This window comes from Mustela nivalis (genome assembly GCF_964662115.1).
Source record: "Mustela nivalis genome assembly, chromosome: 1".
NCBI classification, from domain to species: Eukaryota; Metazoa; Chordata; class Mammalia; order Carnivora; family Mustelidae; genus Mustela; species Mustela nivalis.
In genome coordinates, this window is record NC_139020.1 from 153,551,746 (window position 1) to 153,577,206 (window position 25,461).

The window sequence follows — 25,461 nt, forward strand, 5'->3', positions numbered from 1 at the left end:
TTGAGTTACTAAGGTACACAAAAGTTTCAGTGAAATAAAGTCTCAGAGCTTGGATTTGTCATTATGTCCCAGCAGTCCGAGCAGTGCTTGGCTTAGAACAGAAGTGCTTGAAACAGTGATAGGGTGAGTAGGTGGGTAGGTGGAGGAACAGCCAGATGGATGGATGGGTGGGCCCAGAGGACCTCATTAAACCAAGTCTCAGGAGTCCTTATTTGGCAGGATTAGTTTATGAAGGAGCTCTGAGTTTTCCAATTCTGAATCTTTATACTGTTTGAATTTTCCATTATTTTCAAGACCCTCAAAATTTCTCTTTTTCAACCAGAGAACTGATAGAAGTTGGGTGTGAGGATAAAACCCTGGCCTTCAAAATGAATGGCTACATATCCAATGCAAATTACTCGGTGAAGAAGTGCATCTTCTTACTCTTCATCAACCGTAAGTGAGGAAGAACCATGCGGGGAAGTCTGTCCACAGGAAAGTTTATGGGACCCTGGAAAAATTCCGAATCCATAGGCTTGATTCCACACAGGGCACCCTCAGGCTGAAGTGTGGCTTGATTAGGAAGCCTTTATAATTTCTAGGCTAAAAGTCTACTCAGCCCTCTGAAATATGCTCATTGCTGGGGGGCCACTGGCAGAGTGTGGCTATTGTCTCTGGCAGAGGGCATCACCCTTGTGAGCCTGAACAGCTTCCTTTCCTGCTGGCCTCAGCCTTCCAAGCATGCCCCAGGCAGATGTTTCTTCTCATATTAGATCAAGAGTCAGCTGTTTGAATTGCCCAGCAGGACACAGGGAGAGGGTCCCTTGGGTATAGGCAGTGTCATTAGTAAAGAAATGGAATGTTATGGGTGGAGTTAGGGACATTGGGAAGGGTATGTGCTATGGTGAGTGCTGTGAAGTATGTAAATCTGGCGATTCACAGATATATATATAACATATGTTTATAAAAAAATAAATTAATACATATATATGTATTAATATATATATTATATGTATATATATGTTTCAACATATATAACATTATATGTTTATTAAAAATTAATTAATTAATTTAAAATATGTATATTAAAAAAAAAGAAATGGAATGTTAAACCCCTTGGGATTCTTCTTTTTAAAGAAAGTTATTTATAATATAATGAGCAGTACTAGAAATCAGAGAGGAAATTAACTAAAGGAATTTGGATTTTTGTCAGATTCCTCTTTGGTCTTTATCTCTCTGCAGGCATATTGTTTACATGATTACTGCTTGTTGAGTAAATACTATTTTGCCTTCTGTTTCTTTTTACTTAATTGCTTATGGTTTAGTATGGTTTAGAAAGAGTGTGACAGGGAGCCACAATGGGTCTGATTTCATTTTAATTTTCCAGCCAGAAATGCATCATGCATCTTGCCATTTGTCCAGTACTTATATTTTCATATAAATTTATTGCCTTTGTTGTTCAAAGCTCTTCGTAATTATTTTACAGTTTTTTGGCTTGCTATTGAAAATGGTAGATTCCCCTGTTGCATTTATAATGATAGCCAGCCAGAAGTGTCCCAGATTATCCTTGTTTTACAGCTGTTTCCAGGCCATATAGAAACAGGGAAAGGGGAGTTAATATTTCATAGACACATCCTGTTAAACTGATGTATATTATATTAGTAAGTTTTTTTTTTAATATATTATTTATTTATTTGACAGACAGAGATCACAAGTAGGCAGAGAAGCAGGCAGAGAGAGAAGGGGGGAAACAGGCTCCCTGCTGAGCAGAGAGCCCGATGCGGGGCTCAATCCCAGGACACTGAGATCATGACCTGAGCTGAAGGCAGAGGCTTAACCACTGAGCCACCCAGGCGCCCCATTAGTAAGGTTTTTTAAGTACCTTATTAAGAGGGACTTAAGCCTGATCTCTAGTAAAGCTGGCTTTAATCAAGGCACAGAGATGTTTTTCCCTTGTTTTTCTAACCTTGAAGAATACCACTTTGTGACACATGTGTTGCCGATAGAATAAGTGAGCAGAAATCGGTGTAAGTGCCGCATGCGGAGCACATGTGTTTGCTGCTGGCGAGCTCCTTACCCCATCGGTTCAGCATCAGCATTCTCGAGTCTGCTCACCACACCAAGTTCCCAGCAGCACAGAGGCCAGACACGAGTGTGTCATCTGGTTCTCTCCATGGCTCGAGCTCTTGCTCAGGTGGTGGGAAAAGGAACACTCCTCCGGCGTGTCTCCAGCCCAGAAATCATTGTAAAGGGGCTCTGGCTGTCTCCTTGTCAGGTGCCCACACCTGCTCCAGGCCTGTGTGCTCTGGGCATGTGTCACCAAGCACAGCACCCTTGTTGTGGGGGGCCCACAGAGGAGCTAAAACCATGAGGCATATACCCTTGGCTATACCAGCCAACCCAGGAGAGCAGACCACCGGCAGGTCATCTGTCCAGAGAGAAGGGAAGGCTCAATTTTCTGAAAATAGATTTTCCTCTGATTTTTGTCTTACCTCCCCCAGCTTTGAGTGTTTTCCCACCCCCTTCAGCCCTGTCCCATTCCTAAATTACCTTAAATATGAAGTGCCTGGAAAACGCTTTCCTTTTTTTTTTCTTTTTGAAGATTATATCTATTTATCTGACAGAGAGAATGTGTACAAGTATGGGGAGCAGCAGACAGAGGGAGAGGGAGAAGCAGGCTTCCCACCAAGCAGGGAGCCCAATGCAGGACTCGATCCCAGGACCCTAGGATCATGACCTGAGCTGAAGGCAGACACCCAATTGAGCCACCCAGGAGGCTCTGAAAAACTCTTTCTTACTTTCATTGCTCAGTTGGGGTACCCCACTGTTGAACCCCCCCCACCCTGCAAGGGCAAAGGTAGTCCTCCCGGGCTGAGGGAAGGGAAGCGGGGAGGCAGAACGTAGTGTGCTCCCGTGTTCCTGTGATTGGGCTAAGAGGAGAGAGCCCGAACCCCAGAGCCAGATGCTCATGAATAGCAACACGTTAAAAAAGAGACCTCTCCTTCCTAGGGTCTGCTATGGATGTTGCTCCAGACGTGTTTCTGCTGAGTGATTTCCGTCATGAAATGAATGTGCGCCTGTTTACCTCTCCCTTCAGGACAGTTTTGAGCTGGTTACTTTCCTTTTATTTTCTAGATCGTCTGGTAGAGTCAACTTCTTTAAGAAAAGCCATTGAAACAGTGTATGCTGCATATTTGCCCAAAAACACACACCCATTCCTGTACCTCAGGTAAGGCTGCAGGGCTCCTCAGCTGAGACTCAGAGACTCACAAGGAACGAATTCTGTCCAGTTGTCCTCTTTGAAAGAGATGGACTTGCTCATGGCTCCAGCAGAGTGAATCCCATCACTACTAGCAGGATGGTGAAGGATACTCTGTCCTTCCTTGCAGGTGAAGGGCACAGTTTCCCTTCACTTACTCACTCATGCAGAAGTCTCCCTGAGGGCCTCCCATGTACCTACCAGTTAACTTGCTGGTGAAACAATGGTGAATAATAGCTCTTGCCCCTGAACCAGCCAGAAGCTGCCCCCTCCCTGTCAGAGAAGCCTCTTGCCCCTCCACGGTCCCTCCAGGGCCCCCTCCTGCCACAGATTCACTGCGTGGTCATGGAGCAGGCAGTGAAGGGGGAATGTGGAGCCGAGGCAGTCAGGTGATGGCTGGTACGGCCTCTAAATTGACATTTACATTACATTTTGATGATAGAACCTTCTCTCACGTGTATTCTTATTTTGATCCTCATAACACTGAAAGCAGGTAGGGAACAGGTTCATGGTTACAGATGAGAAAACCCATCCAGAGGGGTTAAGTAGCTTACCCCAGGTCACGCACTAAGAAGTTCCACTAGTTCTGGAACGATGGTAACATCTGACGTGGAATAAACTTGCCAGGTACTCACAGCGTGCTTTGCATGAATTTAAGCCCCACCACATGCTTTATCCACCTTATAGAGGGGGAGACTGAAGCAAAGGAGAATGATGTCACTGACCCCAGGCTGCACAGCTTCAGAATCCAGGTCGCTCAGACTTGACCCTGAAGTTTTGACCACTGTGTCATTTGAACCCCCACAAGCCTGCTGGTGAGAATTGTTTTCCCCGTTCCCCACCACTCAACATAGTTGTTTGCTTTTCTTCCTGCCAGTTTAGAGATCAGCCCCCAGAATGTGGACGTCAACGTGCACCCCACAAAGCACGAAGTTCACTTCCTACATGAGGACAGCATCCTGGAGCGGGTGCAGCAGCACATTGAGAGTAAGCTCCTGGGCTCCAACTCCTCCAGAATGTACTTCACCCAGGTGAGGGTGCTATCTGTCCAGCTCTGGCTCTGGTGCTTTCACCTTCACCTAAATTGTGGCCCGTCAAATTCAAGAGCCCAGAGTTCTGCTTGTTGCTTTAGGACTGGCTTTCCAAGGATTACCTGAAAGTTTTCCTTTAGTACTATCTCCTTTTTTGAAGCTAACGGTGAAATCAGCCTGTTTTCCTGGGCCTGGAGTCAGGAGGCTCGTGGTCTCACTCTGCCTGCATCTAGGACCATAGACTGGCTTCTCAGGAAAACAAGCTGTCTGAAACAGAATAGGACACCTCTTCCATGCATCTATCTTGCCTACGGATGTTCAGGAGGAGGCTGAGCCCACATTCACAGGGCAAAGGGAGGCAGCGGGACAGTAGGGGGAGCAGGGCCTTACCCAGACAGGCCTGGGTTACCACCACGTGACCCACCTTCCCCGGTCTCCGTGTCTCCCTCGGTGAGGGCTGAAGTAGTCATCCTCACCTCTGAGGGTGGGGACAAGCAGGAGGCAAAAGTGTTTGATGCAGGGCTTGGCACCATCCACCTTATCAGAATTACGCAGGTTCTAAGTGCTTATGATTTTAAGCTACTCCAGCTCTCTGGGGCCTCACGTTGCCCATCTATAAAATAAATGGATAATGCGATCTGCAGTGTCCCAGCCCAGTTCTGACATGACGTGATACTCAGCAGCACCTGGTGCAGGTGTCTCAGAAGCACACCAAATCCCAGAACTGTGGAGACGGAAACATCCCCCCTTCCCCACCCTCTTTCCCCCTTGAAAACAAAAGCCCGTGGGGACTGGGGTGGCGTGCAGATGGGTACCTGGGTGGCTCAGTTGGTTAAGCAAGCATCTGACTCTGAATTTCAGCTTAGGCCATGGTCTCAAGATTGTGGGGTTGAGCCCTGCATCAGGTTCTACACTGGGCCTGAAGCCTGCTTGAGATTCTCTCTCTCTGTCTCCCTCTGCCCCCCCCCCCCATTAAAAAAAAAGGAGAAGAAGAAGAAGAAAAGAAATGGAAGCACTGGGTCCTGTAAGCAGAGAGTGGGCTTCTGGGAGCCTACTTTAAAAAGAGAACTTTTTAAGTTCACGAGGCAGTTTATGCTTCCCACAGGATCCTTCACAGAAAGCCCCTTGCTGGGGGTGGCATGGGCATGAAGCAGTGAGAGCGGATGCCCTAGGGGCAGCCCTGCCACCTCTGGAGCCTGGGCAGAGGCTGGGCAGTGAGTGCCCATGGGTCGCTGCTGAAGCCACTTGTATGTGGCAGGTGGGCAGAAGGAAGTGCTCGCTGGGAGCCAGCCCTCAGTCTTCTGCTAGGTTTGCTGGGCCCCTGGTGCCATAGGAGGCTCGAGTCAGCAGAGGTGATGGGTGCACACACCTGTGCAGTGCCGGTGGTTAAGATGAGGACACACGTGCTATAGGGCTGGTGGGCCTGGCTCTCAGAGCAGTGTGTGATACCCAGGAAGTGCTCAGTCACTGGGAGTTCAGATCCTATCTGTTGCTGCTTCTCGTCCTCTGCCTCCCCACAGATGTGCAGAGACCCCCACTGTGGGCAAGACCATGTTGAGTGCCTGCCTTCATGGAAGCGCTCCTGGTCCCCTGGGGAATACATCCCATGAGAGAGAGGTAAAGAGGCACCTGGGGGCATCAGGGGAAGGCTCCTATCCTGGACTTCGGGAAGGGATGCAGAGGCTGGGACCCCAGGGCTGGGTACGAATGAGATGGGCAAAGGGAACAAAGCATGAAAAAAGTGTTTCTGGCAGAGGAAACAGTGAGGAGAAGGCCTGAGGGGTGAGGGGAACAGGAAGTTGTGTGCTTGAGGGTCTGAAAGTTCCATGCTGTGGGTCCAGTGTTTATCCTGGCTGCCCTTAGGATCACCGGGGAAATAGAAAGCACCCTTGCCTTCTCCAAACCAAGAAATCAGTCTCAGGTGGGGGGGTGGGGGGTGGCGGCATCAGTAGTTTTAGAGTTTTCCCAGGTGCTTTCATGTGCAGCCCGGGGGAGGCCTGTGTGTGGGCCCCGGGCAGGCTGGCGGTGGGGGTTGGCCCTGGAGAGAGGAGGCTGCAGGGGTCCCAGACCTGATGACACTTCTGTCAGCATGTTAAGGAGTTTACGCTTTGGTGTGACAGGAATCCACAAGATCCAATGTGCCCTTTATAAAGAATCCTGTGGTCACATTGGGGCAAGGATGGCCAAGGCATGTGGTGGAGGCCCCCTGGCTATCTGGGAGAACAGGGATGGATCTGGGCAGAGGAGGTAACTCCACTCACAGATGGTTAAAGATCTGGAACTGCCCGGACCTGGGAAAGGTGTGGCTGGTGGGGAGCGGGACCGGGGTGGGGTGGGGGGACAGGCTGAAAGTGTGAGGTGAATATGAGGAGCACATTGTCTGGGCCAGAGTGGATATCCCTTGCTCTGTCCTAACTGAGATCGAAAGAGCTTTGCCGGAGGTCCTGGAGTATGTGCCATACGGGGGAAAGAACTTCTCACCTTCGTCCTTGTCTTATTTTGCATAAGTCAAATTCATTTAGTTAGCTTACATTGTCTTTCCCCATAGAATTCCGTATAGTCCTGACCCGTGTGTCTTCAGAAGGAAAGTGGGTTTCTGGATCAGGCGCCCCCCACCCTACCCCCAACACTAGTCGGTGTAGTGGCACAAGCCTTGGAGCATTGCTGTGGGTGGCAGGGTCCAAACTCAGAGCTGTCACCACTCTTCTGGTGGCATCAGAATACCTTTTCTCCCACTCCCCACCTGTGTCTTGCACCACACTGCCGAGGGCCTATGGCATAAGCCCAGGTTTGTGGTGAAGCCATTCAGTATGGAAATCGGGAAGCCCAGGGCCTCCTGGGGTTTGTTGCTACTCCGTCCTGTTGGACAAGGTGTTTCACTTTTCTGGACTTTAAAATGACTATCTGCAAAGTAGTTCTGTTAATTTCTGCTCCTGTGGCTATGACATAGGCAAATGAAGCAAATACAATGTTGACCTTTACATAGTGCAGGGCTTGGGGCACTGACCCTCTGGACAATCAAAAATATGAACTCCACAAAACTTTGACTTCTATTAGCCTACTGTTGATCAGAAGCCTTACCGATAACATAAACAGTTGACTAACATGTATTTTGTGAATGTGTTATATACTGTATTTTTATAATAAAGTATTCTAGGAAAAACTGTTGACTAAGAAAATCATAAAGAAGAGAAAGTACATTTACAGCACTGTATTATTAAAATTCTGCATGTAAGTGGACCCACAGTGTTCAAATCTGCTTTATTCAAGGGTCAACTATATTCACTTCATTTGCCTGTGTACACTGGAAGGATTTTACATTTTCCACAAAAGGAGGTTTCTCCTTTTTGAACAGTTTTGCTACTCTGTTTAACTTTTTATTATTTAGCTCATTATTTTTCTAAGTACACATAAAAGTAGATATTACACCAATAATCCATGTACCTGTCACCCAGCTTCAACAACCATTATCATTTTGCCATATTTGTTTTCTCTTTCCCTTTCTCACTTGGTGGTAGGGAAAAGAGTGGTGGTTTTTTAGTTTGTTTTTTATTTTACTTTTTTTATTTTTAAGATTTTATTCATTTGTTTGACAGAGAGAGAGAGATCACAAGCAGGCAGAGAGGCAGACAGAGAGAAAGGAGGAAGCAGGCTCCCTGCAGAGCAGAGAGCCCGATGCGGGGCTCGATCCCAGGACCTGAGATCATGACCTGAGCTGAAGGCAGAGGCTTTAACCCACTGAGCCACCCAGGCGCCCCTGTTTTTTACTTTTTAAAATTTAAGTTAAATTATCCAGCATATGATGCATCATTCATTTTTTGATGTAATGGTCAGTGATTCGTTAGTTGCATAGAACACCCAGTGCTCATCACCTCACGTGCCCTCCTTAATGCCATCACCAGTTACCCCATCTTCCCTCCCACTTTCCTTTCTGCAACCCTCGGTTTGTTTCCTGGAGTCCAGAGTCTGTCATGGTTTATCTCCCTTTCTGATTTCTTCCCATTCAGATTTCCTTCCCTTCCCTTGTGGTCCTCTGCACTATTCCTTACAGTCCACATGTGAGTGAAACGATGTGATAATTGCCTTTCTCTGATTGATTCATTTCACTGAGCATAATCTCCAGTTCCATCCATGTTGATGTAAATGGTAGGTATTCATCCTTTCTGCTGTCTGAGTAATATTCAATTGTGCATATGAACCACATCTTCTTTATCCATTCATCTGTTGAAGGGCATCTCAGCTCCTTCCACAGTTTGGTTATTGTAGACATTGCTGGTATGAACATTGAGATGCATGTGCCCCATTTTTTAATGCATATGTATCTTTGGCATAGATACCCAGTAGTGTAGCTGCTGGATCTTAGGGAAGTTCTCTTTTTAACTTCTTTTTTGTTTGTTTGTTTGTTTGTTTGTTTAAAGAATTGATATTAAGGTCTTTTTTTTTTTTAAGATTTCATTTATTTATTTGACAGATAGAGATCACAAGTAGACAGAGAGTCAGGCAGAGAGAGAGAGGAGGAAGCAGGCTCTCTGCTGAGCAGAGAACCCGATGTGGGGTTCAATCCTGGAATCATGACCTGAGCCAAAGGCAGAGGCTTTAACCCACTGAGCCACCCAGGCGCCCCTTTTTTTAACTTCTTGAGGAACATCCATACTGGTTTTTAGAGTGGCTGTACCAGTTTGCATTCCCACCAACAGTGTAAGAGGGTTCCCCTTTCTCCACATCCTCGCCAACATTTGTTGTTCCCTGTCTTCATTTTAGCCATTCTGATGGTGTGAAGTGGTATCTCATTGTGGTTTTGATTTGTATTTCCCTGATGGCAAGTGATATGAAGTATGCTTTCTTTCCAAAAGATTTGTTTATTTTAGAGAGAGAATGTGCAGAAATGGGAGCGTGCAGTGAGAGGGAGAGAGAATCTCAAGCAGACTCTGCACTGAGCATGGAGCTGGATGGGGGCTCGATCCCATGACCCTGAGATCATGACCTGAGCTGAAGCCAAGAGTCAGATGCTTAACTGACTCAGCCACCCAGGCACCTGAAGGAAAGAGAATATTTTAAATTGCATTTCAGGCATTTACTATTTTCCCTAGTATTTTATGCATTTTAAAATATTTTTTCCTTGTATAATTACAATGTCTTTTTTTATACATAACAAAATTAATATTGTCATTTAATATGTAGTCCATATTCAAATGTCCCAACTGCCCAAAAAAGATCCTTTTATAAAGTAGCTTCATTCAAATATGTATTAGGTTAAGTTCCACTCCCCGTATTTAGATGCTGTCTTTTAAATCTCTCTTAAATCTGTATTTTTTGTTGTTCCTGTTGGCTTATTCTGAAGGCTTCCTGTGGAAAAATGCACATTTCTGTTTGGCTTATTGTTTCTTCTTAGTATCATTTAACTTGTTCTAATCCTCCACATTCCTGTAAACTGGGAATTCCTATGAACTGGCATGATTACATTCAGATTTGTGAATGAGATTTCTGTGTGAGAATTCTTTTTTTTTTTTTTTTAAGTTTTATTTATTTATTTGACAGAGATCACAAGTAGGCAGAGAGGCAGGCAGAGAGAGAGGAGGAGGCAATCTGTCTGCTGAGTGGAGAGCCCAATATGGGGCTTGATCCCAGGACCCTGGGATCATGACCCGAGCCAAAGGCAGAGAGGCTTTAACCCACTGAGCCACCCAGGCGCCCCTGTGTGAGAATTCTTGATAAATGATGCCATGTACTTTCTGTCACACCCCAGCAGGAGGCGCATACTGACTTGTTACGTCATTTTGGTGATGAGGCTCATCTGTGGGTTTAGCTGGTAACAGCCTGTTTCCTTCATTGTTAAGTTCCCCAGGAATATTTAGCTTAATGGTTTCACCATTCATTGACAACCATTACCTGAATCAGTTATTTCACTAAGATTGCAAGATTATGATTTTCTGATTCTGTCATTTTTTTCTGTTAATTCATTATAATTTTTCTGTATACAATAATTTTCTCTCATTTGTTAGAGCTTTTTGGTTATCCTGAAATATAGTTCACACTAGAAAGTAAGGGTAAATGCTGAGTTCTGTCACTTTAATTATCAGTTTGCAAAGGAATGTGTTCGTGTCCTAGCCATCTCCAGTGATGTTTATGACTTTGTCCTCTCCGTCTTTCTCTTTCCCTCCCCATCGTTTTCTTTTTCTCTTAATATTTTATAATAGCTGTTAACAAAGCAATATAATTTAGTTAATTACAGTCATTTTTCTCTTGGATCCTCAAATTATCCCATCTTAGACCAATAAACCCCTTCAAACTGGTGCTCTTGTCCTTTTGACTCAATTCCATTAGTCTTTGGTGATTTCCTTGTTTCTGTCAAGAAAAGATGTAGGCTTTCCCAGCCCAGGCACTGGAATTGGCCATTTCTCCAAGGAACTCTGGTTTATTTTAATTGGGATGGTATTTAGAGACTAAAATCTGGGATCGGAGGGGGGGTCCTTATTTGGCTTTAGGTCTTTCTATTGGTCAGAGTTAGGAAATGTGTATATCTAAAAACAGGCAAAACAGTGGCTGCCACAAGCTGGTGGGGAGGGGAGAATGGTGAGTTACCGTTTCATAGGTACAAAGTTTCAGTTTGAGACATTGAAAAAGTTCTAGAGATAGATAGTAGTGATGGTTGTCTAATGATGTGATGTACTTAATGCCACAGAGCTGTATGCTTGAAAGTGGTTAAGTGATAAATTTTATGTATATTTTACTTCAATAAAAAATGAAATAAATTAATTCAGTAAAAAAATGAAATCCTCTTATGTCAGCAAAAAAAAAGCAAAAATATGAGAACTTTGCGCTAATATTCCCCATTTCAAAACAATTTTAAAATTATAAGGATTTTTCTGAATTTTTGTATTTTTACTGGTGTATCTTTTAAACTTCAAGTTTTGGTCAGCATTGCTTCTATATTATTATTATTATTATTATTACGGTAATGATAATTAAACCTGGTTCTAGTTTCTTTCTCAAATGTTACTCCACTTTGCAATCTGGACACCCCCCGCCAATTAAAAATTTTATTTTTTTTAACTATTCTCTACAATCAATTTGGGGCTCGGACTTAACAACCCTAAGATCGAGAGTCACTTACTCTGCACACTGAGCCAGACAGGCGCCCTGGGACCTGGACTTATTGGTCTCATATTCTGAATTGTCCCACTGCTGCCTTCTTTTTTTTCTTCTTCCCAGATAGATTCTACTTTATTGAAACATATAGGAAGGGTTCAGCAAAAACGTAAAGTGAATCATATATCACATAAATGCCATTGAGCTTGAAAAATCACAGTGGCTAGGAATCTTATTTAAAAAAATTTTCTTAACCCATTACCTTCTTTTTTGACATAGACTTTACTACCAGGTCTTGCTGGCCCCTCCGGAGAGGTGGTTAAATCCACAACAGGTGTGATCCCCTCATCTGCTTCTGGAAGTGGCGACAAGGTCTATGCCCACCAGATGGTCCGCACAGATTCACGGGAACAGAAGCTTGATGCCTTTCTGCAACCCATGAGCAAGGCTCTGTCCAGTCAGCCTGAGGCCATTGTTCCACAAGACAGGACCGATGCTTCCAGTGGCAGGCCTGGACAGCAAGATGAGGAAATGCTTGAACTCCCAGAGCCTGCTCAAGCGTCTGCCACAAATCAGGGCACAGAGGAAGATGCAACAGAGGGGCCTTCAGAAACATCAGAGAGGAGAGGGCCCCCTTCCAGCCTGGGCAACCCCAGGTATGGACTTGGAGAGGAATGCAACCTTCCTCTGCTATTCTTTCCTGAAACCACTTCTGGCTTGACTTGGCATGAATCACCTGTTGCTTCTCTCTGCCTGACCTGCCCTGCTTCCTGTGGGACATTGCTCTGCCTTATGTGCTATCTGCCTTTGACCATGGCTTGAGAGTCCCCCACTTAGTGGTCTTTGAGATGTCTTAAAAGTCCATGGTTCCAAGTGCAAGTCAAATACACACCAGAAAAAAAGTAAGATTTATCTTTTATTTTTAGTAGGGGATTTTGAGAACGCCTCAATAACAGAGGTGGCTAGAGAGAACCCTAAAATATCCAGAGGATTCTCCACATCCCACTCAAAGCTGCTTCCACTCCTCTCAGGAACAACATGTTTTCCTGGTTCAACTTATGAAGGGCCTGAGGCCCAGGGGCTGGCTGTGAGAGTGGGAGAAGGTGGATGGCAGCAGTGCCTGTCCTTTCTCTGCCTTCCCGTGGACAGCTCCACAGGCTGTCAGGGGCCTGGCACCGAGCCAGGGAGCCCAGGCTGTTGCCCCTTCCCCAGGAGGCTTAGGATGAAGGCGTTCGCCCAAGACTTCGTTTCTGCACGGCAACTGGCCCCCAAAACCCCAGGGCTGAGTGGCCATCAGGGTTTGGACGAGTTACTTGACTCCAGTTTGGTCATTGCCAAGTCAGTCTAGCAAGACGACATGTAGGGTTGTCTCTAGGGAATCCTCAAGAGTGCTGCAACCTGTGGAGCCCAGTCTGTGCCAGATGCTTCACGTATATGATCTCATTTCATGCAGGTCAGGGTTATGTGTCTCTTTGTCACCAGTGGAGATAACACCACTAGCTCTTCACCATACAGCAGTCAAAAGAAATCTCTGACACCAGAAATGAGATTGTATCACTCCTCAGCTGAAAACCAGTGCTTTCCCTGCACTTGGGTACACCTACTGTGTCCCCCTTTTAGCCCCCCACTTTCCCTCTCCTGTAGGATGCCTCGTCCACACTGCTCTGTGGCTGGCCTGAACTGCCTGAGCTCCCCCATTTTGTTCTCCCTGTGCTCGGGGCCTCGGAAGACTGCCTCACACATCCCCTCTTGCAGAGGACCTCTCACTGCCCCCATCAAGCTGATAACTTGTTTACTTTTCTTCTTAGCATTTTCTGCTGCTTCAAATGATCTGTGGCTTTCTGACTCCCCAGCTGGAAAGTAAGCATGACGGCGGCCGGCACCTTGTCTGTCTGGTGCGTGGTCACGTGCAGCTGGCACTGTAACTGGTGGAGGACTGAACAAGCAGGACATGGTGGGCGTATACACGCAGGGCCCTGCAGCTGCACAGGACAGGTGACTCCAGAGTCCTGCTGTGCACAGGGACTGGCTGCTGGGGGCTCAGGGTCATCCGATCTGTGGGGTGCCAGAGAACAGACTGATCTTGCTAGTCTGCTGCACGCACAAGGACCCCACCCCAGATGTGCAGAGCCAGCACGAGACGCTGCTCCCCTTTCCAAAATGCAATACACAAAATTTGACTGGATTTAAAACCAGTTTTCAAGGATAGTCATGATCTGCGGCTCCTTCATTGCAGAAAGAGGCCCCGGGAAAGCTCTGATGTGGAAATGGCGGAAGATGATTCCCGAAAGGAAATGACAGCAGCGTGTACCCCTCGGCGGAGGATCATCAACCTCACCAGTGTGCTGAGCCTCCAGGAAGAAATTAACGCACGGGGACATGAGAGTACGTAAGTGCCGACGTCTGTTGGGGCCTGTGGGCCAGAACTGCTAAGGTCATGTTTTAGCAAATGCAGAGAGTGTTGATGGTAGGGTGGCCCCTCTGGTATGCCAAGCACATCTCGCTTCCCTCACCCATAGCAGCAGCTGCTGAAAGACGATTTTCAACTGGGAGGGAAGGGGAAAAAGGGTTGTCTGGTTTTAATTATAATTGGTCAGTATTCTCACTGAACCCTAACAGCCAGAGTAAAAGAGTCATCTACATAATCTTGAGTTTCTTTCTTAGTTGAAAGTGCTATGATACAAGATTCTAATCTGTGGCCTGAGTGGGGCATACTCTCTCTGAAGCACGCAGGCTTTGCAGGGCCCCGAGTGGATATCCTGGCACTACCACTTCCACTGTGTGACCTTGGATTTGTGACTTAATGCTGGCTGTGCCTTAATTCTTCCTCATCTCTAAAATGGGTTTAATTTTACCCTTGAAAATGATTGTGCTGATTAGAGGTAAAACATAAAACACTTGTTTACAGAGTAAGGAGGCAATAGATATTTTTATATGCCGAAGACAAAGCCATAAATCAATATCACTTTCCTCAGAAAGAGCTTTTCAGAATACTTGCATATAGAGAGTTCCACGTTGGTCCCTGTCACTTCAAAACCAGCTAACATGGTTTTAGGAATTAAAGGGAGTTAGCCGTGGCCCCAGCTGAGCAGGGATTGAGGAGTAAGTAGAACAGTAGCTTGGCCCAAAGAGCCATCTGCACCAGAGGAGTCAGACAGTCGTGCTCCAAGTGTACAACAGCACAGCTCCAGGATCCAGACGGCAGCTCTGCACTTGAGTCTACACGGTTTAGTCATGGCCTTACCACATTTCAGCTCTAACACATTTCCTGATTAAAATAATTATGTTCCAGCACCGTGTCTTGAAATACAACAACCTAGATCAGCCCATAAAGTCCTGAGCAGCCACGGAGCAGGTTAGCACTTTTCACACTTATCCTCCACCTTCTTTCTTTTTTTTTTTTTTTAAGATTTTATTGAGGGAGAGAGAGAGTGTGTGCGCAAGCTGGGAGAGGGGCAATGGTGGAGGGAGAAGACTCCTCCCCACTGAGCAAGGAGCCCAGTGTGGGGCTCTATGTAGGGATCTGTCCCAGGACCCAGAGACTGTGACCTGAGCTGAAGACAGGTGCTTAACCAACTGTGAGCCTCCCAGGTTCCCTGATCTGTTACAACTTAGTGGCTGGCCCCTTACAGTTTTCTCTGTCCCACTCACCCCTTGTTTGAACGAATTCAGGAAGGCCTGAATTCGTTTGCTTTTCCTTGCTGCTTCTCTCTTTTCTCGGCACTCTGGGCCTTTGTCCACACGTGGGCAAAGCTGTAGGTGTCTCTACACATAGGAGGAGTAAAAGCTTTCTGTAACTGAGGTCTTGCCAGTCATGGAAGTAGCTGCCAATTGGCCTCTGATTTTGGTTTCCACAAAGATTTGGTCCAGTTGGTCTTTACTTCCATTTATTGGCTTTCAAGCTGGGAGCTTTTAAAAGCATTTGAAACAATGTAAATGAGGTGGGCTGTTCCTTGATTTATTTAGCAGGCTTGCTCACAGTAGTTTCAGTTGACAGCCTCCCTCAGATTTGGAATTTACTGAGTCTTCCTTTAGGGTTTGTATCCCTTATGTAAAACAGGCTACTTAGAGTTTGGAGAAATTTTTCTCTAGTTGTGCACTATTTCCAGTGCAGTGTCAAGCACACCTGCATCAAGTTGGATAAACATGCATTGCTGAGGTCCAGGTGATGACTCTAAATGTTCCCAAACTGTGTGTTTGTACATGTTGTCCCATTTAATTCTAGAATCGCCTGGTGAGGGAGACAGGGCAGCTGTTAGCTGTTTTGAAGTTGAGGAGTGGAAGATGGGGAGGACGGGAGAGGACAGATGAGTTGGAACAACCCAGCAATCAGAAACAGGCCCAGGACACACGTCGCCAAAGGCGGGGGATGACTGGCACTGCTTGCACACGAGGTGGCTGGCCCAGGACTCAGGCTAAACAGACTGGCTGCCTGCGTGGGCAGGTGCCCCTTGGGATAGGATCCCCACCCCAAAGCTGGTGTTTTAGGCATGCCGGTGTCAGGTCTCACAGAAGGCGTAGTGTCTGTGACATGGGAAGAGTGAGCCAGATGGTCTGTGCGGCGCTCCTGCCAACTACCCATTCCCTCCCTAGCGGGACTTTGTTCACTGTTTTGGGGCCTGGCCTGTGGCACAATAGACTGGTGGAGGCTTCACTGGGCCCTCGTAGTGAGCATCTAAGAGCGCGTGTGCTTCGGAAGCCCAGGCCTCCATGTCCATGGGCTGGGGCTCCTGCCCACTGCCATGAACCTCATGTCCGTGGCCCCAGGTGGGGGAGGCTGCTTGTCTTCAGAGTGAAGGCTATGCAGGGAGTGCCCTGAAGCCCCGATTTGGTGAGGTAGGCCACTTGCCTTAACAGACCAACAGCCCGGCTGCTCCTCACAGGGGCTTACTGTGCCCCCAGCCCAGGAGAGAAGTAAGGGAAGCTCTTCTGGTACCAAAGTTCCTTGTCGTGCTCGTTTCTGTGACTGTTTGATCAGTGTATTGTCCATGCAGGGAGCGTTTCTGGCACTGCATCGCCCTCACTGTCCACAGAGGGCCTGGCAGGTGGACTCAGCAGGTATTTGCTGAGGCAGTGTGTACATGACTAAGAGGAGCCACTTGGGAGGTGACTCCCTTTATTTTTATTTTATATTTTTGTATTTTTTAATTAACATATACGTATTATTAGCCCCAGGGGTACAGGTCGGTGTACAGGTCGCCACGTTTACACACTTCACAGCACTCACCATAGCACATACCTTCCCCAGTGTCCATAACCCCACCACCCTCTCCCTACCTCCTTCCCCCTGGCAACCCTCGGTTTTTTTTTTTGAGATTAAGAATCTCTTATGGTTTGTCTCCCTCACAATCCCATCTTGTTTCATTTATTCCTTTTTCCTACCCCCCCAAATCCCTTATGTTGCCTCTCAACATCCTCATATCAGGGAGATCATATAATTGTCTTTCTCTGATTGACTTATTTCACTAAACATAATACCCTCTAGTTCCATCCACATCATGGCAAATGGCAAGATTTCATTTCTTTTGATGGCTGCGTAATATTCCAGTGTGTGTGTGTGTGTGTGTGTGTGTACCACTTCTTTTTTATCCATTCATCTGTTGATGGACATCTGGGTTCTTTCCATAGTTTGATTATTCTGGTCATTGCTGCTATGAACATTTGGGTGCATGTGCCCCTTTGGGTCACTATATTTGTATCTCTGGGGTAAACACCCAGTACTGCAATTGCTGGGTCATAGGGTAGCTCTGTTTTCAACTTTTTGAGGAACCTCCATGCTGTTCTCCAGAGTGGCTGCACCAGCTTGCATTCCCACCAACAGTGTAGGAGGGTTTCCCTTTCTCCGCATCCTCGCCAGCATCTGTCATTTCCTGAATTGTTGATTTTAGCCATTCTAACTGGTGTGAGATGGTATCTCATTGTGGTTTTGATTTGTATTTCCCTGATGCCGAGTGATATGGAGCACTTTTTCATGTGTGTGTTGGCCATCTGGATTTCATTTTTGCAGAAATGTCTGTTCATGTCCTCTGCCCATTTCTTGATTGGATTATTTGTTCTTTGGGTGTTGAGTTTGGTAAGTTCTTTATAGATTTTGGATACTAGCCCTTTATCTGATACATCATTTGCAAATATCTTCTCCCATTCTGCCAGTTGTCTTTTGGTTTTATTAACTGTTTCCTGTGTTGTGCAAAAGCTTTTATTGATGAAGTCCCAGTAGTTCATTTTTGCCCTTGCTTCCCTCACCTTTGGTGATCTTCCTAGGAAGAAGTTGCTGCGGCTGAGGTCAAAGAGGCTGTTGCCTGTGTTCTCCTCAAGGATTTTAATGGATTCCTTTCGCACATTGAGGTCCTTCATTTATTTTGAGTCTATTTTTGTGTGTGGTGTGAGAAAATGGTCCAGTTTTATTTTTCTGCATGTGGCTGTCCAATTTTCCCAACACCATTTGTTGAAGAGACTATCTTTTTTCCATTGGACATTCTTTCCTGCTTTGTCGAAGATTAGTTGACTATAGAGTTGAGGGTCTATTTCTGGGCTCTCTTTTCTTTTCCATTGATTTATGTGTCTGTTTTTGTGCCAGTACCATACTATCTTGATAATGACAACTTTGTAATAGAGTTTGAAGCCTGGAATTGTGATGCCACCAACTTTGGCTTTCTTTTTCAATATTCTTCTGGCTATTCAAGGTCTTTTCTGGTTCCATATAAATTTTAGGATTATTTGTTCCATTTCTTTGAAAAAAATGGATGGGATTTTAATAGGGATTGCATTAAATGTGGAAGTTGTTTTAGGTAGCATAGACATTTTCACAATATTTGTTCTTCCAATCCAGGAGCATGGAACATTTTTCCATTTCTTTGTGTCTTCCTCAATTTCTTTCATGAGTACTTTATAGTTTTCTGAGTGTGGATTCTTTGCATCTATGGTTTGGTTTATTCCTAGTATCTTGTGGTTTGGGGTGCAATTGTAAATGGGATTGACTCCTTAATTTCTTTTTCTTATGTGTTGTTGTTGGTGTAAAGAAATGCAGCTGATTTCTGTGCATAGATTTCATATCCTGACACTTTACTGAATTCCTGTACAAGTTCTAGCAGATTTGGAGTGGAGTCTTTTGGGTTTTCCAGATATAGTATCGTATCATCTGCAAAGAGTGATAGTTTGACTTCTTCTTTGCCAATTTGGATGCCTTTAATTTTTTTTGTCATCTGATTGCTGAGGCTAGGATGTCTAGTACTATGCTGAATAGCAGTGGTGATAGTGGATAGCCCTGCCATGTTCCTGACCTTAGTGGAAAAGCTCTCAGTTTTTTACCATTGAGAATGATATTCACAGTGGGTTTTTCATAGATGATTTTGATGATATTGAGGTATGTACCCTCTATCCCTACACTTTGAAGAGTTTTGATCAGGAAAGGATGCTGTATTTTGTCAGGTGCTTTTTCAGCATCTATTGAGAGTATCACGTGGTTCTTGTTCTTTCTCTTTTTTTTTTTTTTTAAAGATTTTATTTATTTATTTGACAGAGAGAGATTACAAGTAGGCAGAGAGGCAGGCAGAGAGAGAGGAGGAAGCAGGCTCCCTGCTGAGCAGAGAGCCCGTTGTTCTTTCTCTTATTAATGTATTATATCAGATTGATTGATGTGTGGATGTTGAACCAGCCTTGCAGCCCTGGAATAAACCCCACTTGGTCATGGTGAATAATCCTTTTAATGTACTGTTGGATCCTATTGACTAGTGTTTTGGTGAGAATTTTTGCATCTGTTTTCATCAAGGATATTGGTCTGTAATTCTTTTTTTTTTTTTAAGATTTTATTTATTTGACAGTAAGAGATCACAAGTAGGCAAAGAGGCAGGCATAGAGAGAAAGGGAAGCAGGCTCCCTGCTGAGCAGAGAACCCGATGCGGGACTCAATCTCAGGATCCTGAGATCATGATCTGAGCTGAAGGCAGCGGCTTAACCCACTGAGCCACCCGGGCGCCCTGTAATTCTCTTTTTTGATGGGATCCTTGTCTGGTTTGGGGATCAAGGTAATGCTGGCCTCATAAAATGAGTTTGGAAGTTTTCCTTCCATTTCTATCTTTTGGAGCAATTTCAGGAGAATAGGAATTAATTCTTCTTTAAATGTTTGGTTGAATTCCCCTGAGAAGCCATCTGGCCCTGGGTTCTTGTTTGTTTGGAGATTTTTGATGATTGCTTCAATCTCCTTACTGGTTATGGGTCTGTTCAGGTTTTCTTTTTCTTCCTGGTTCAATTGTGGTAGTTTATATGTCTCTAGGAATGCACCCATTTCTTCCAGGTTGTCAAATTTGCTGGTGTATAGTTGCTCATAATATTTTCTTATAATTGTTCGTATTTTTTTGGTGTTGGTTGTGATGTCTCCTCTTTCATTCATGATTTTATTTATTTGGGTCCTTTCTCTTTTCTTTTTGATAAGTCTGGCTATGGGTTTATCAGTCTTATTAATTCTTTCAAACAACCAGTTCCTAGTTTCATTTATTTGTTCTGTTGTGGTTTTTGGGTTTCTATTTTATTGATTTCTGCTCTGATCTTTATGATTTCTCTTCTCCTGCTGGATTTAGGCTTTCTTTGTTGTTCTTTCTCTAGCTCCTTTAGGTGTAGGGTTAGGTTGTGTTTTTGAGACCTTTCTTGTTTCTTGAGAAAGGCTTGATCACTATATATTTTCCTCTCAGGACTGCCTTTGCTGTGTGCTACAGATTTTGAACCATTGTGTTTTCATTATCATTGGTTTTCATGAACTTTTTCAGTTCTTTAATTTCCTGGTTGACTCATTCATTCTTTAGAAGGATGCTCTTTAGTCCCCATGTATTTGGGTTCTTTCTAAATTTCCTCTTGTGATTAAGTTCTAGCTTCAGAGCATTGTGGTCTGAAAATATGCAGGGAATGATGCCCATCTTTTGATACCAGTTGAGACCTGATTTAAGACCCAGGATGTCATCTATTCTGGAGAATGTTCTGTGTGCACTAGAGAAGAATGTGTATTCTGTTGCTTTGGGATGCAATGTTCTGAATATATCTGTGATGTCCATCTGGTCCAGTGTTATTTTAGGCCTTTATTTTCTTGTTCATCTTTTGCTTGGATGATCTGTCCATTTCAGTGAGGGGAGTGTTAAAGTCCCCTAGTATTATTGTATTATTGTTGATGTATTTCTTTGATTTTTGTTATTAATTGGTTTATATAATTGGCTGCTCCCATGTTAGGGGCATAAGTATTTAAAATTGTTAGATCTTCTTGTTGGACAGACCTTTTGAGTATGACATAGTATCCTTCCTCGTCTCTTATTATAGTCTTTGGCTTAAAATCTAATTGATCTCATATAAGGATTGCCACCCCAGCTTTCTTTTGATGTCCATTAGCATGGTAAATTGTTTTCCACCCCCTCACTTTAAATCTGGAGGTGTCTTTGGGTCTAAAATGAGTTTCTTGTAGACAGCATATTGATGGTTTTTGGTGTTTTTTTTTGTTCTGTTTGTTTTTTAAAGACTTTGTTTACTTGACAGAGAGAGACAGTGAGCAAGGGAACACAAGCAGGGGGAGTGAGAGAGGGAGAAGTAGGCTTCCCCTCAGAGCAGGGAGCCCGATATGGGGCTCGATCCCAGGACCCTGGGATTATGGGATTATTTCTCTAATATCTTCCATGCCTTTTTCAACTGAGCCACCCAGGTACCCTGGGTTTTGTTTTTTGATCCATTCTGATACCCTTTGTCTTTTGATTGGGACATTTAGCCCATTTACATTCAGGGTAACTATTGAGAGGTATGAATTTAGTGCCATTGTACTGCCTGTAAGGTGACTATTCCTGTATATTGTCTCTGTTCCTTTCTGATCTACTACTTTTAGGCTCTCTCTTTACTTAGAGGGCCCCTTTCAATATTTCCTGTAGAGCTGGTTTGGTGTTTACAAATTCTTTTAGTTATTTTTTTGTCCTGGAAGCTTTTTATCTCTCCTTCTATTTTCAATGATAACCTAGCTGGGTATAGTATTCTTGGCTCATGTTTTTCTCATTCAGTGCTCTGAATATATCATGCCGGTTCTTTATGGCCTGCCAAGTCTCTGTGGATAAGTCTGCTGCCAATCTAATATTTTTACCATTGTATATTACAGACTTCTTGTCCCGGGCTGCTTTCAAGATTTTCTCTTTGTCGCTAAGACTTGTAAATTTTACTATTAGATGACCAGATGTGGACCTATTCTTATTGATTTTGAGGGGGGCTCTCTGTGCCTCCTGGATTTTGATGCTTGTTCCCTTTGCCATATTAGGGAAATTCTCTACAATAAATCTCTCCAATATACCTTCTGCTCCCCTCTCTTTTCTTCTTCTGGAATCCCAATAATTCTAATGTTGTTTCATCTTATGGTATCACTTATCTCTTGGATTCTCCCTTTGTGGTCCAATAGTTGTCTGCCTCTCTTTTGCTCAGCTTCTTTATTCTCCATCATTTGGTCTTCTATATCACTAATTCTCTCTTCTGCCTCATTTATCCTAGCAGTAAGAGCCTCCATTTTTTATTGCACCTCATTAATAGCTTTTTTGATTTCAACTTGGTTATATTTTAGTTTATTTCTCCAGAAAGGGCTTTTCTTTCTCCAGACAGGGTTTCTCTAATATCTTCCATGCCTTTTTCAAGCCCAGCTAGCACCTTGAGAATCATCATTCTGAACTCTAGATCTGACATATTACCAATGTTTGTGTTGATTAGGTCCCTAGCCTTTGGTACTGCCTCTTGTTCTTTTTTTTTTGTGGTGAGTCTTCCCACCTTGTCATTTTATCCAGATAAGAATATATAAAGGAGAAAAAAAAAAGAATATTTAAAGGAGCAAATAAAATACTAAAAGGGTGGCAAAGACCCCAGGAAAATGTGCTTTGACCAAATCAGAAGAGACCCCAAATCATGGGGGGAAGAAAGGAGGTAAAAAGAAGTTCAGAAAAAATAAATTTTTTAAATAAAAAAAATATAAAAATGAAAAAATATATATGAGACTGGTGAATAGAACAGGGTCACCCACTTAATTTTGGGAGTATGTTGGTCCTTAGAAGAAACTAGGGTGGTGACTCCTTCTTCTAAAGGATATCAAAGTCAAACACTCGGTCAGGCAACTCTCTTGAGTCAGCAGCTCTGGTGGATTCATGTTTGGTCAACAAATGAGGGTAATTTTTGTCTAGTATCCACTCAGTTGTTCCACAGAATTGGGCACATCTCAGATTAGTAATGACTGACTTTACTCACAAAATGGCTGAAGTCACTAGCAATGACTTGTGACTCCTATCATTTTGATCTATTAATTAATGAGGACAAGGAATGTTATAATTTTTTTGCTATCATTTGAATGTGAATGTGTGTAACATTTTACCCACTATTTTATTTTATTTGGGGAACAGTCCTGGGTGTTCATATTTTTATATGGCTTGTCCCCAGGTCATTGTTTGTTCTGGTGCATGAGATCAGCTTGGCAGACATTTGTCGAGTATGTTCTCTGTACAAAATGCCTGGTGCCAGACCCTGAGGCAGAGGTGGGAGGTGAATGAGCCTGGACGCCTGCTGTATAGGATACTGTGGGTGGTGTGGGGAGTGTTTAGTAAGTAACTGGTGATAACATCAGGTAAAATGAAAGATATTCTGTAACAGAGGTAGAAGGCCACATCAGCCAAGCATAGGGTGAGACCTGCCGGGGACGGCTTCTGGATCATCTCTGATGACAGCCAGAGGCCGTGCACATGGGGGTTTCTGTAAAGCAGTCCAGCTTGGCACTGAGCTCCTACTCCGCATGAGGCCATGAAGAACTAGAGGATCTGTCGCACTTCCTTGGGTTTAGCTTTACTTGCTCCTGAGTGAGACCCAGGGCCTCCATCGAGAACTCTGCTGCATGGTGTGGCTTTGAAGTACAGAAGGATCTTGTCCCATTCTGTTGCTGGCAAAATGGCAGGGACGTGCCCACAGACTTCTGATGCTGTGGAGATAGAGGACGGGTGCAAGAGAGGTCCTGATGAGAAGTCATGAAGAGGTCCAAGTAGCCTCCCGAACCCCCTGGAAGAAGAGGCCCACCTGCATGAAGGAACGACTGTGGCAGCCCCACTCTGAACCAGCAGCCACTTCCTCCCTCCCCTGCCCAAGCTGGCAGGGCTGTACCTCGGTAGCTAGGCTGCGGCAGAGGGTTCCATGGAAAATCTGTGGAAAAATCTCTGGCCCTTTTTTTAGTAGATTACACTGCTTTCTCTTTCCTCCAGTGCCTCATTACTCATTATTCAAGATTATTCGATGTTCTCCAGCTTTTAAAATAATCATTTTCCGCCTACGCAGTACATCCTGTAGAGACATTGAGTTTCTAGTGGGAACAGAGGGGAACATTTCATTCTATAAATGAAGAAAATAAACCTCTTTTTATTGGGGGTTGGGGGGACAGAGAGTGTTACAAACTTACGTAACAATATGAGAATTCACTTGTGGTGCTTAAGCTAAAAAAGGATAATGAAACTGTGGTATACAGGCTTATTGCTGTCCCCAGACCCTTCCCTGTGGTCTCCAGACCCTCTTCCTCCACCCTCCTTTATGGTGGTAGTATTTTTACTTACAGACACACACACACACACACACACAGATATATTGGTAAATTTAAAAATCATATTTATGAAATACATGCATAGGATCTACACAAAAAAACACGTGAACACCTGCTTAAGAGATAGAGCATTGTGGGGTTTGTCACCTTTGAAGCTCTTAGATGCTTCTTCCCTAAACTATCCATTTCCCTTCTCCCTTAGAGGCAACCACTATCTTACATTTTATGATTATTATTTCTTTTTAATATAGCTTTATCACCCGTATTTGTAGCCCTAAAAAAATTGTTCAGTTTGCAAATTTTAAATTTTACATAAATGGAATCATACTGTAAGGTGCTTTGTGAGTGTGTGTGTGTGTGTGTGTGTGTATTTATGCATGTAGATATATATGTAAATATATTTTATACACACACACACACACACACACACACACACACACACACACCCCTATATCACATACACACACATTCTGTTCCTAGGATTCATCCGTCTTACTACATATAGCTCTGGTTTCCTCTCCCTGTGTAGTAGATTCCACTTGGTGACCATTACTGCACATTTCTTCATTCATTCTGCTGTTGAAAGACATTTGGACTAATAAGGGCCTCATCCGTGCTCTCTTCATATGCCATCTGAGGATGATCTTGGTCCTGACAGATTCAAGAGCTTGGAACGCTGGTTGGGAAGCTTGGCTGTGGGTATATACTCAGCAGAGCTCCTGCTGGGTCATAAGATGATGAATTGTTTTTCAAAGGGGTGATAAATGTAGCCATTGTTGGTCCCTCCAACAGTGTATAGAAGTCGTATTTGTTCACTTCCTCTCCAACATTTGTGGGACTTTATACCAGTTTGGTGTTTGTGAAATGGTAGCTAATAGTGGTTTTATTTGCATCTCCCCGATTACCTAAATTTATTTCCTCTTCTGTTAAGTGCCTCTTCTAGTTTTTTGCCCATTTTTCTCTTGGGTTCTTGGTCTTTTTGAATGGATTTGAGGAGTTCTTCATATATTCCAGATAATAATCAGCTACATGAAAACATCCTCCCCCAGTTTAGGACTTACCCATTTTCTTCTTCTTCTTCTTCTTTTTAAACAAATACTTGTTTCATGAACAGAAATTCTTAGATTTAACATAGGCAGATTTTATGAATTGTTCTTTACAGATTGGCTTTTAAAATAACTCTGGGATAATTGAAGACATAGTCTTATATTGTTTCCTAAAATGTTCATACATAAATCCCTAGTGCTCTTGAAATTCATCTTTGGTGCATGGTATTAGATTCGTGGTTTTCATGTGGCTATCAGAGTGTGCCACAGTTCCTTGTTATTGTCAGCATATTTGGATTTAACAAGTATTATTTGCTCATAGTTCTTTCCCTTGGATCGTTCGTGGTCTGCCTGAAGAAGAACCTTTTCTAAGATCTTGAGTGGCCAGCTGCATTTTATTTTGTCTAATTCATCCTCATATTGAAAAGTGGTTTTTGCTGGGTTTAAAGTTCCAGATTGACAGTTACTTTTTCTTAAGGCATC

At 44.0% G+C, this 25,461-nt stretch overlaps 1 protein-coding gene across 8 annotated transcripts in view; it reads left to right on the forward strand.

Annotated features, from left to right (window-relative positions):
- MLH1 (mutL homolog 1) overlaps positions 1-25,461 on the forward strand; it is a 55,582-nt gene that overhangs the window by 15,780 nt on the left and 14,341 nt on the right. For 6 of the 8 annotated variants that reach the window (XR_014315598.1, XR_014315599.1, XR_014315600.1 and 3 more), the window contains exons 9-13: positions 323-435; positions 3,115-3,208; positions 4,116-4,269; positions 11,638-12,014; positions 13,595-13,743. Coding sequence is in view for 4 of the 8 variants with exons in the window: in XM_082745511.1 (XP_082601637.1) it covers positions 323-435; positions 3,115-3,208; positions 4,116-4,269; positions 11,638-12,014; positions 13,595-13,743 (887 nt within the window). In the remaining 4 variants the exon portion in view is untranslated. Of the gene's footprint in view, positions 1-322; positions 436-3,114; positions 3,209-4,115; positions 5,887-11,637; positions 12,015-13,594; positions 13,744-25,461 lie in introns of those variants that run through there. The other 2 variants (XR_014315601.1, XM_082745514.1) reach the window with 1 other exon arrangement.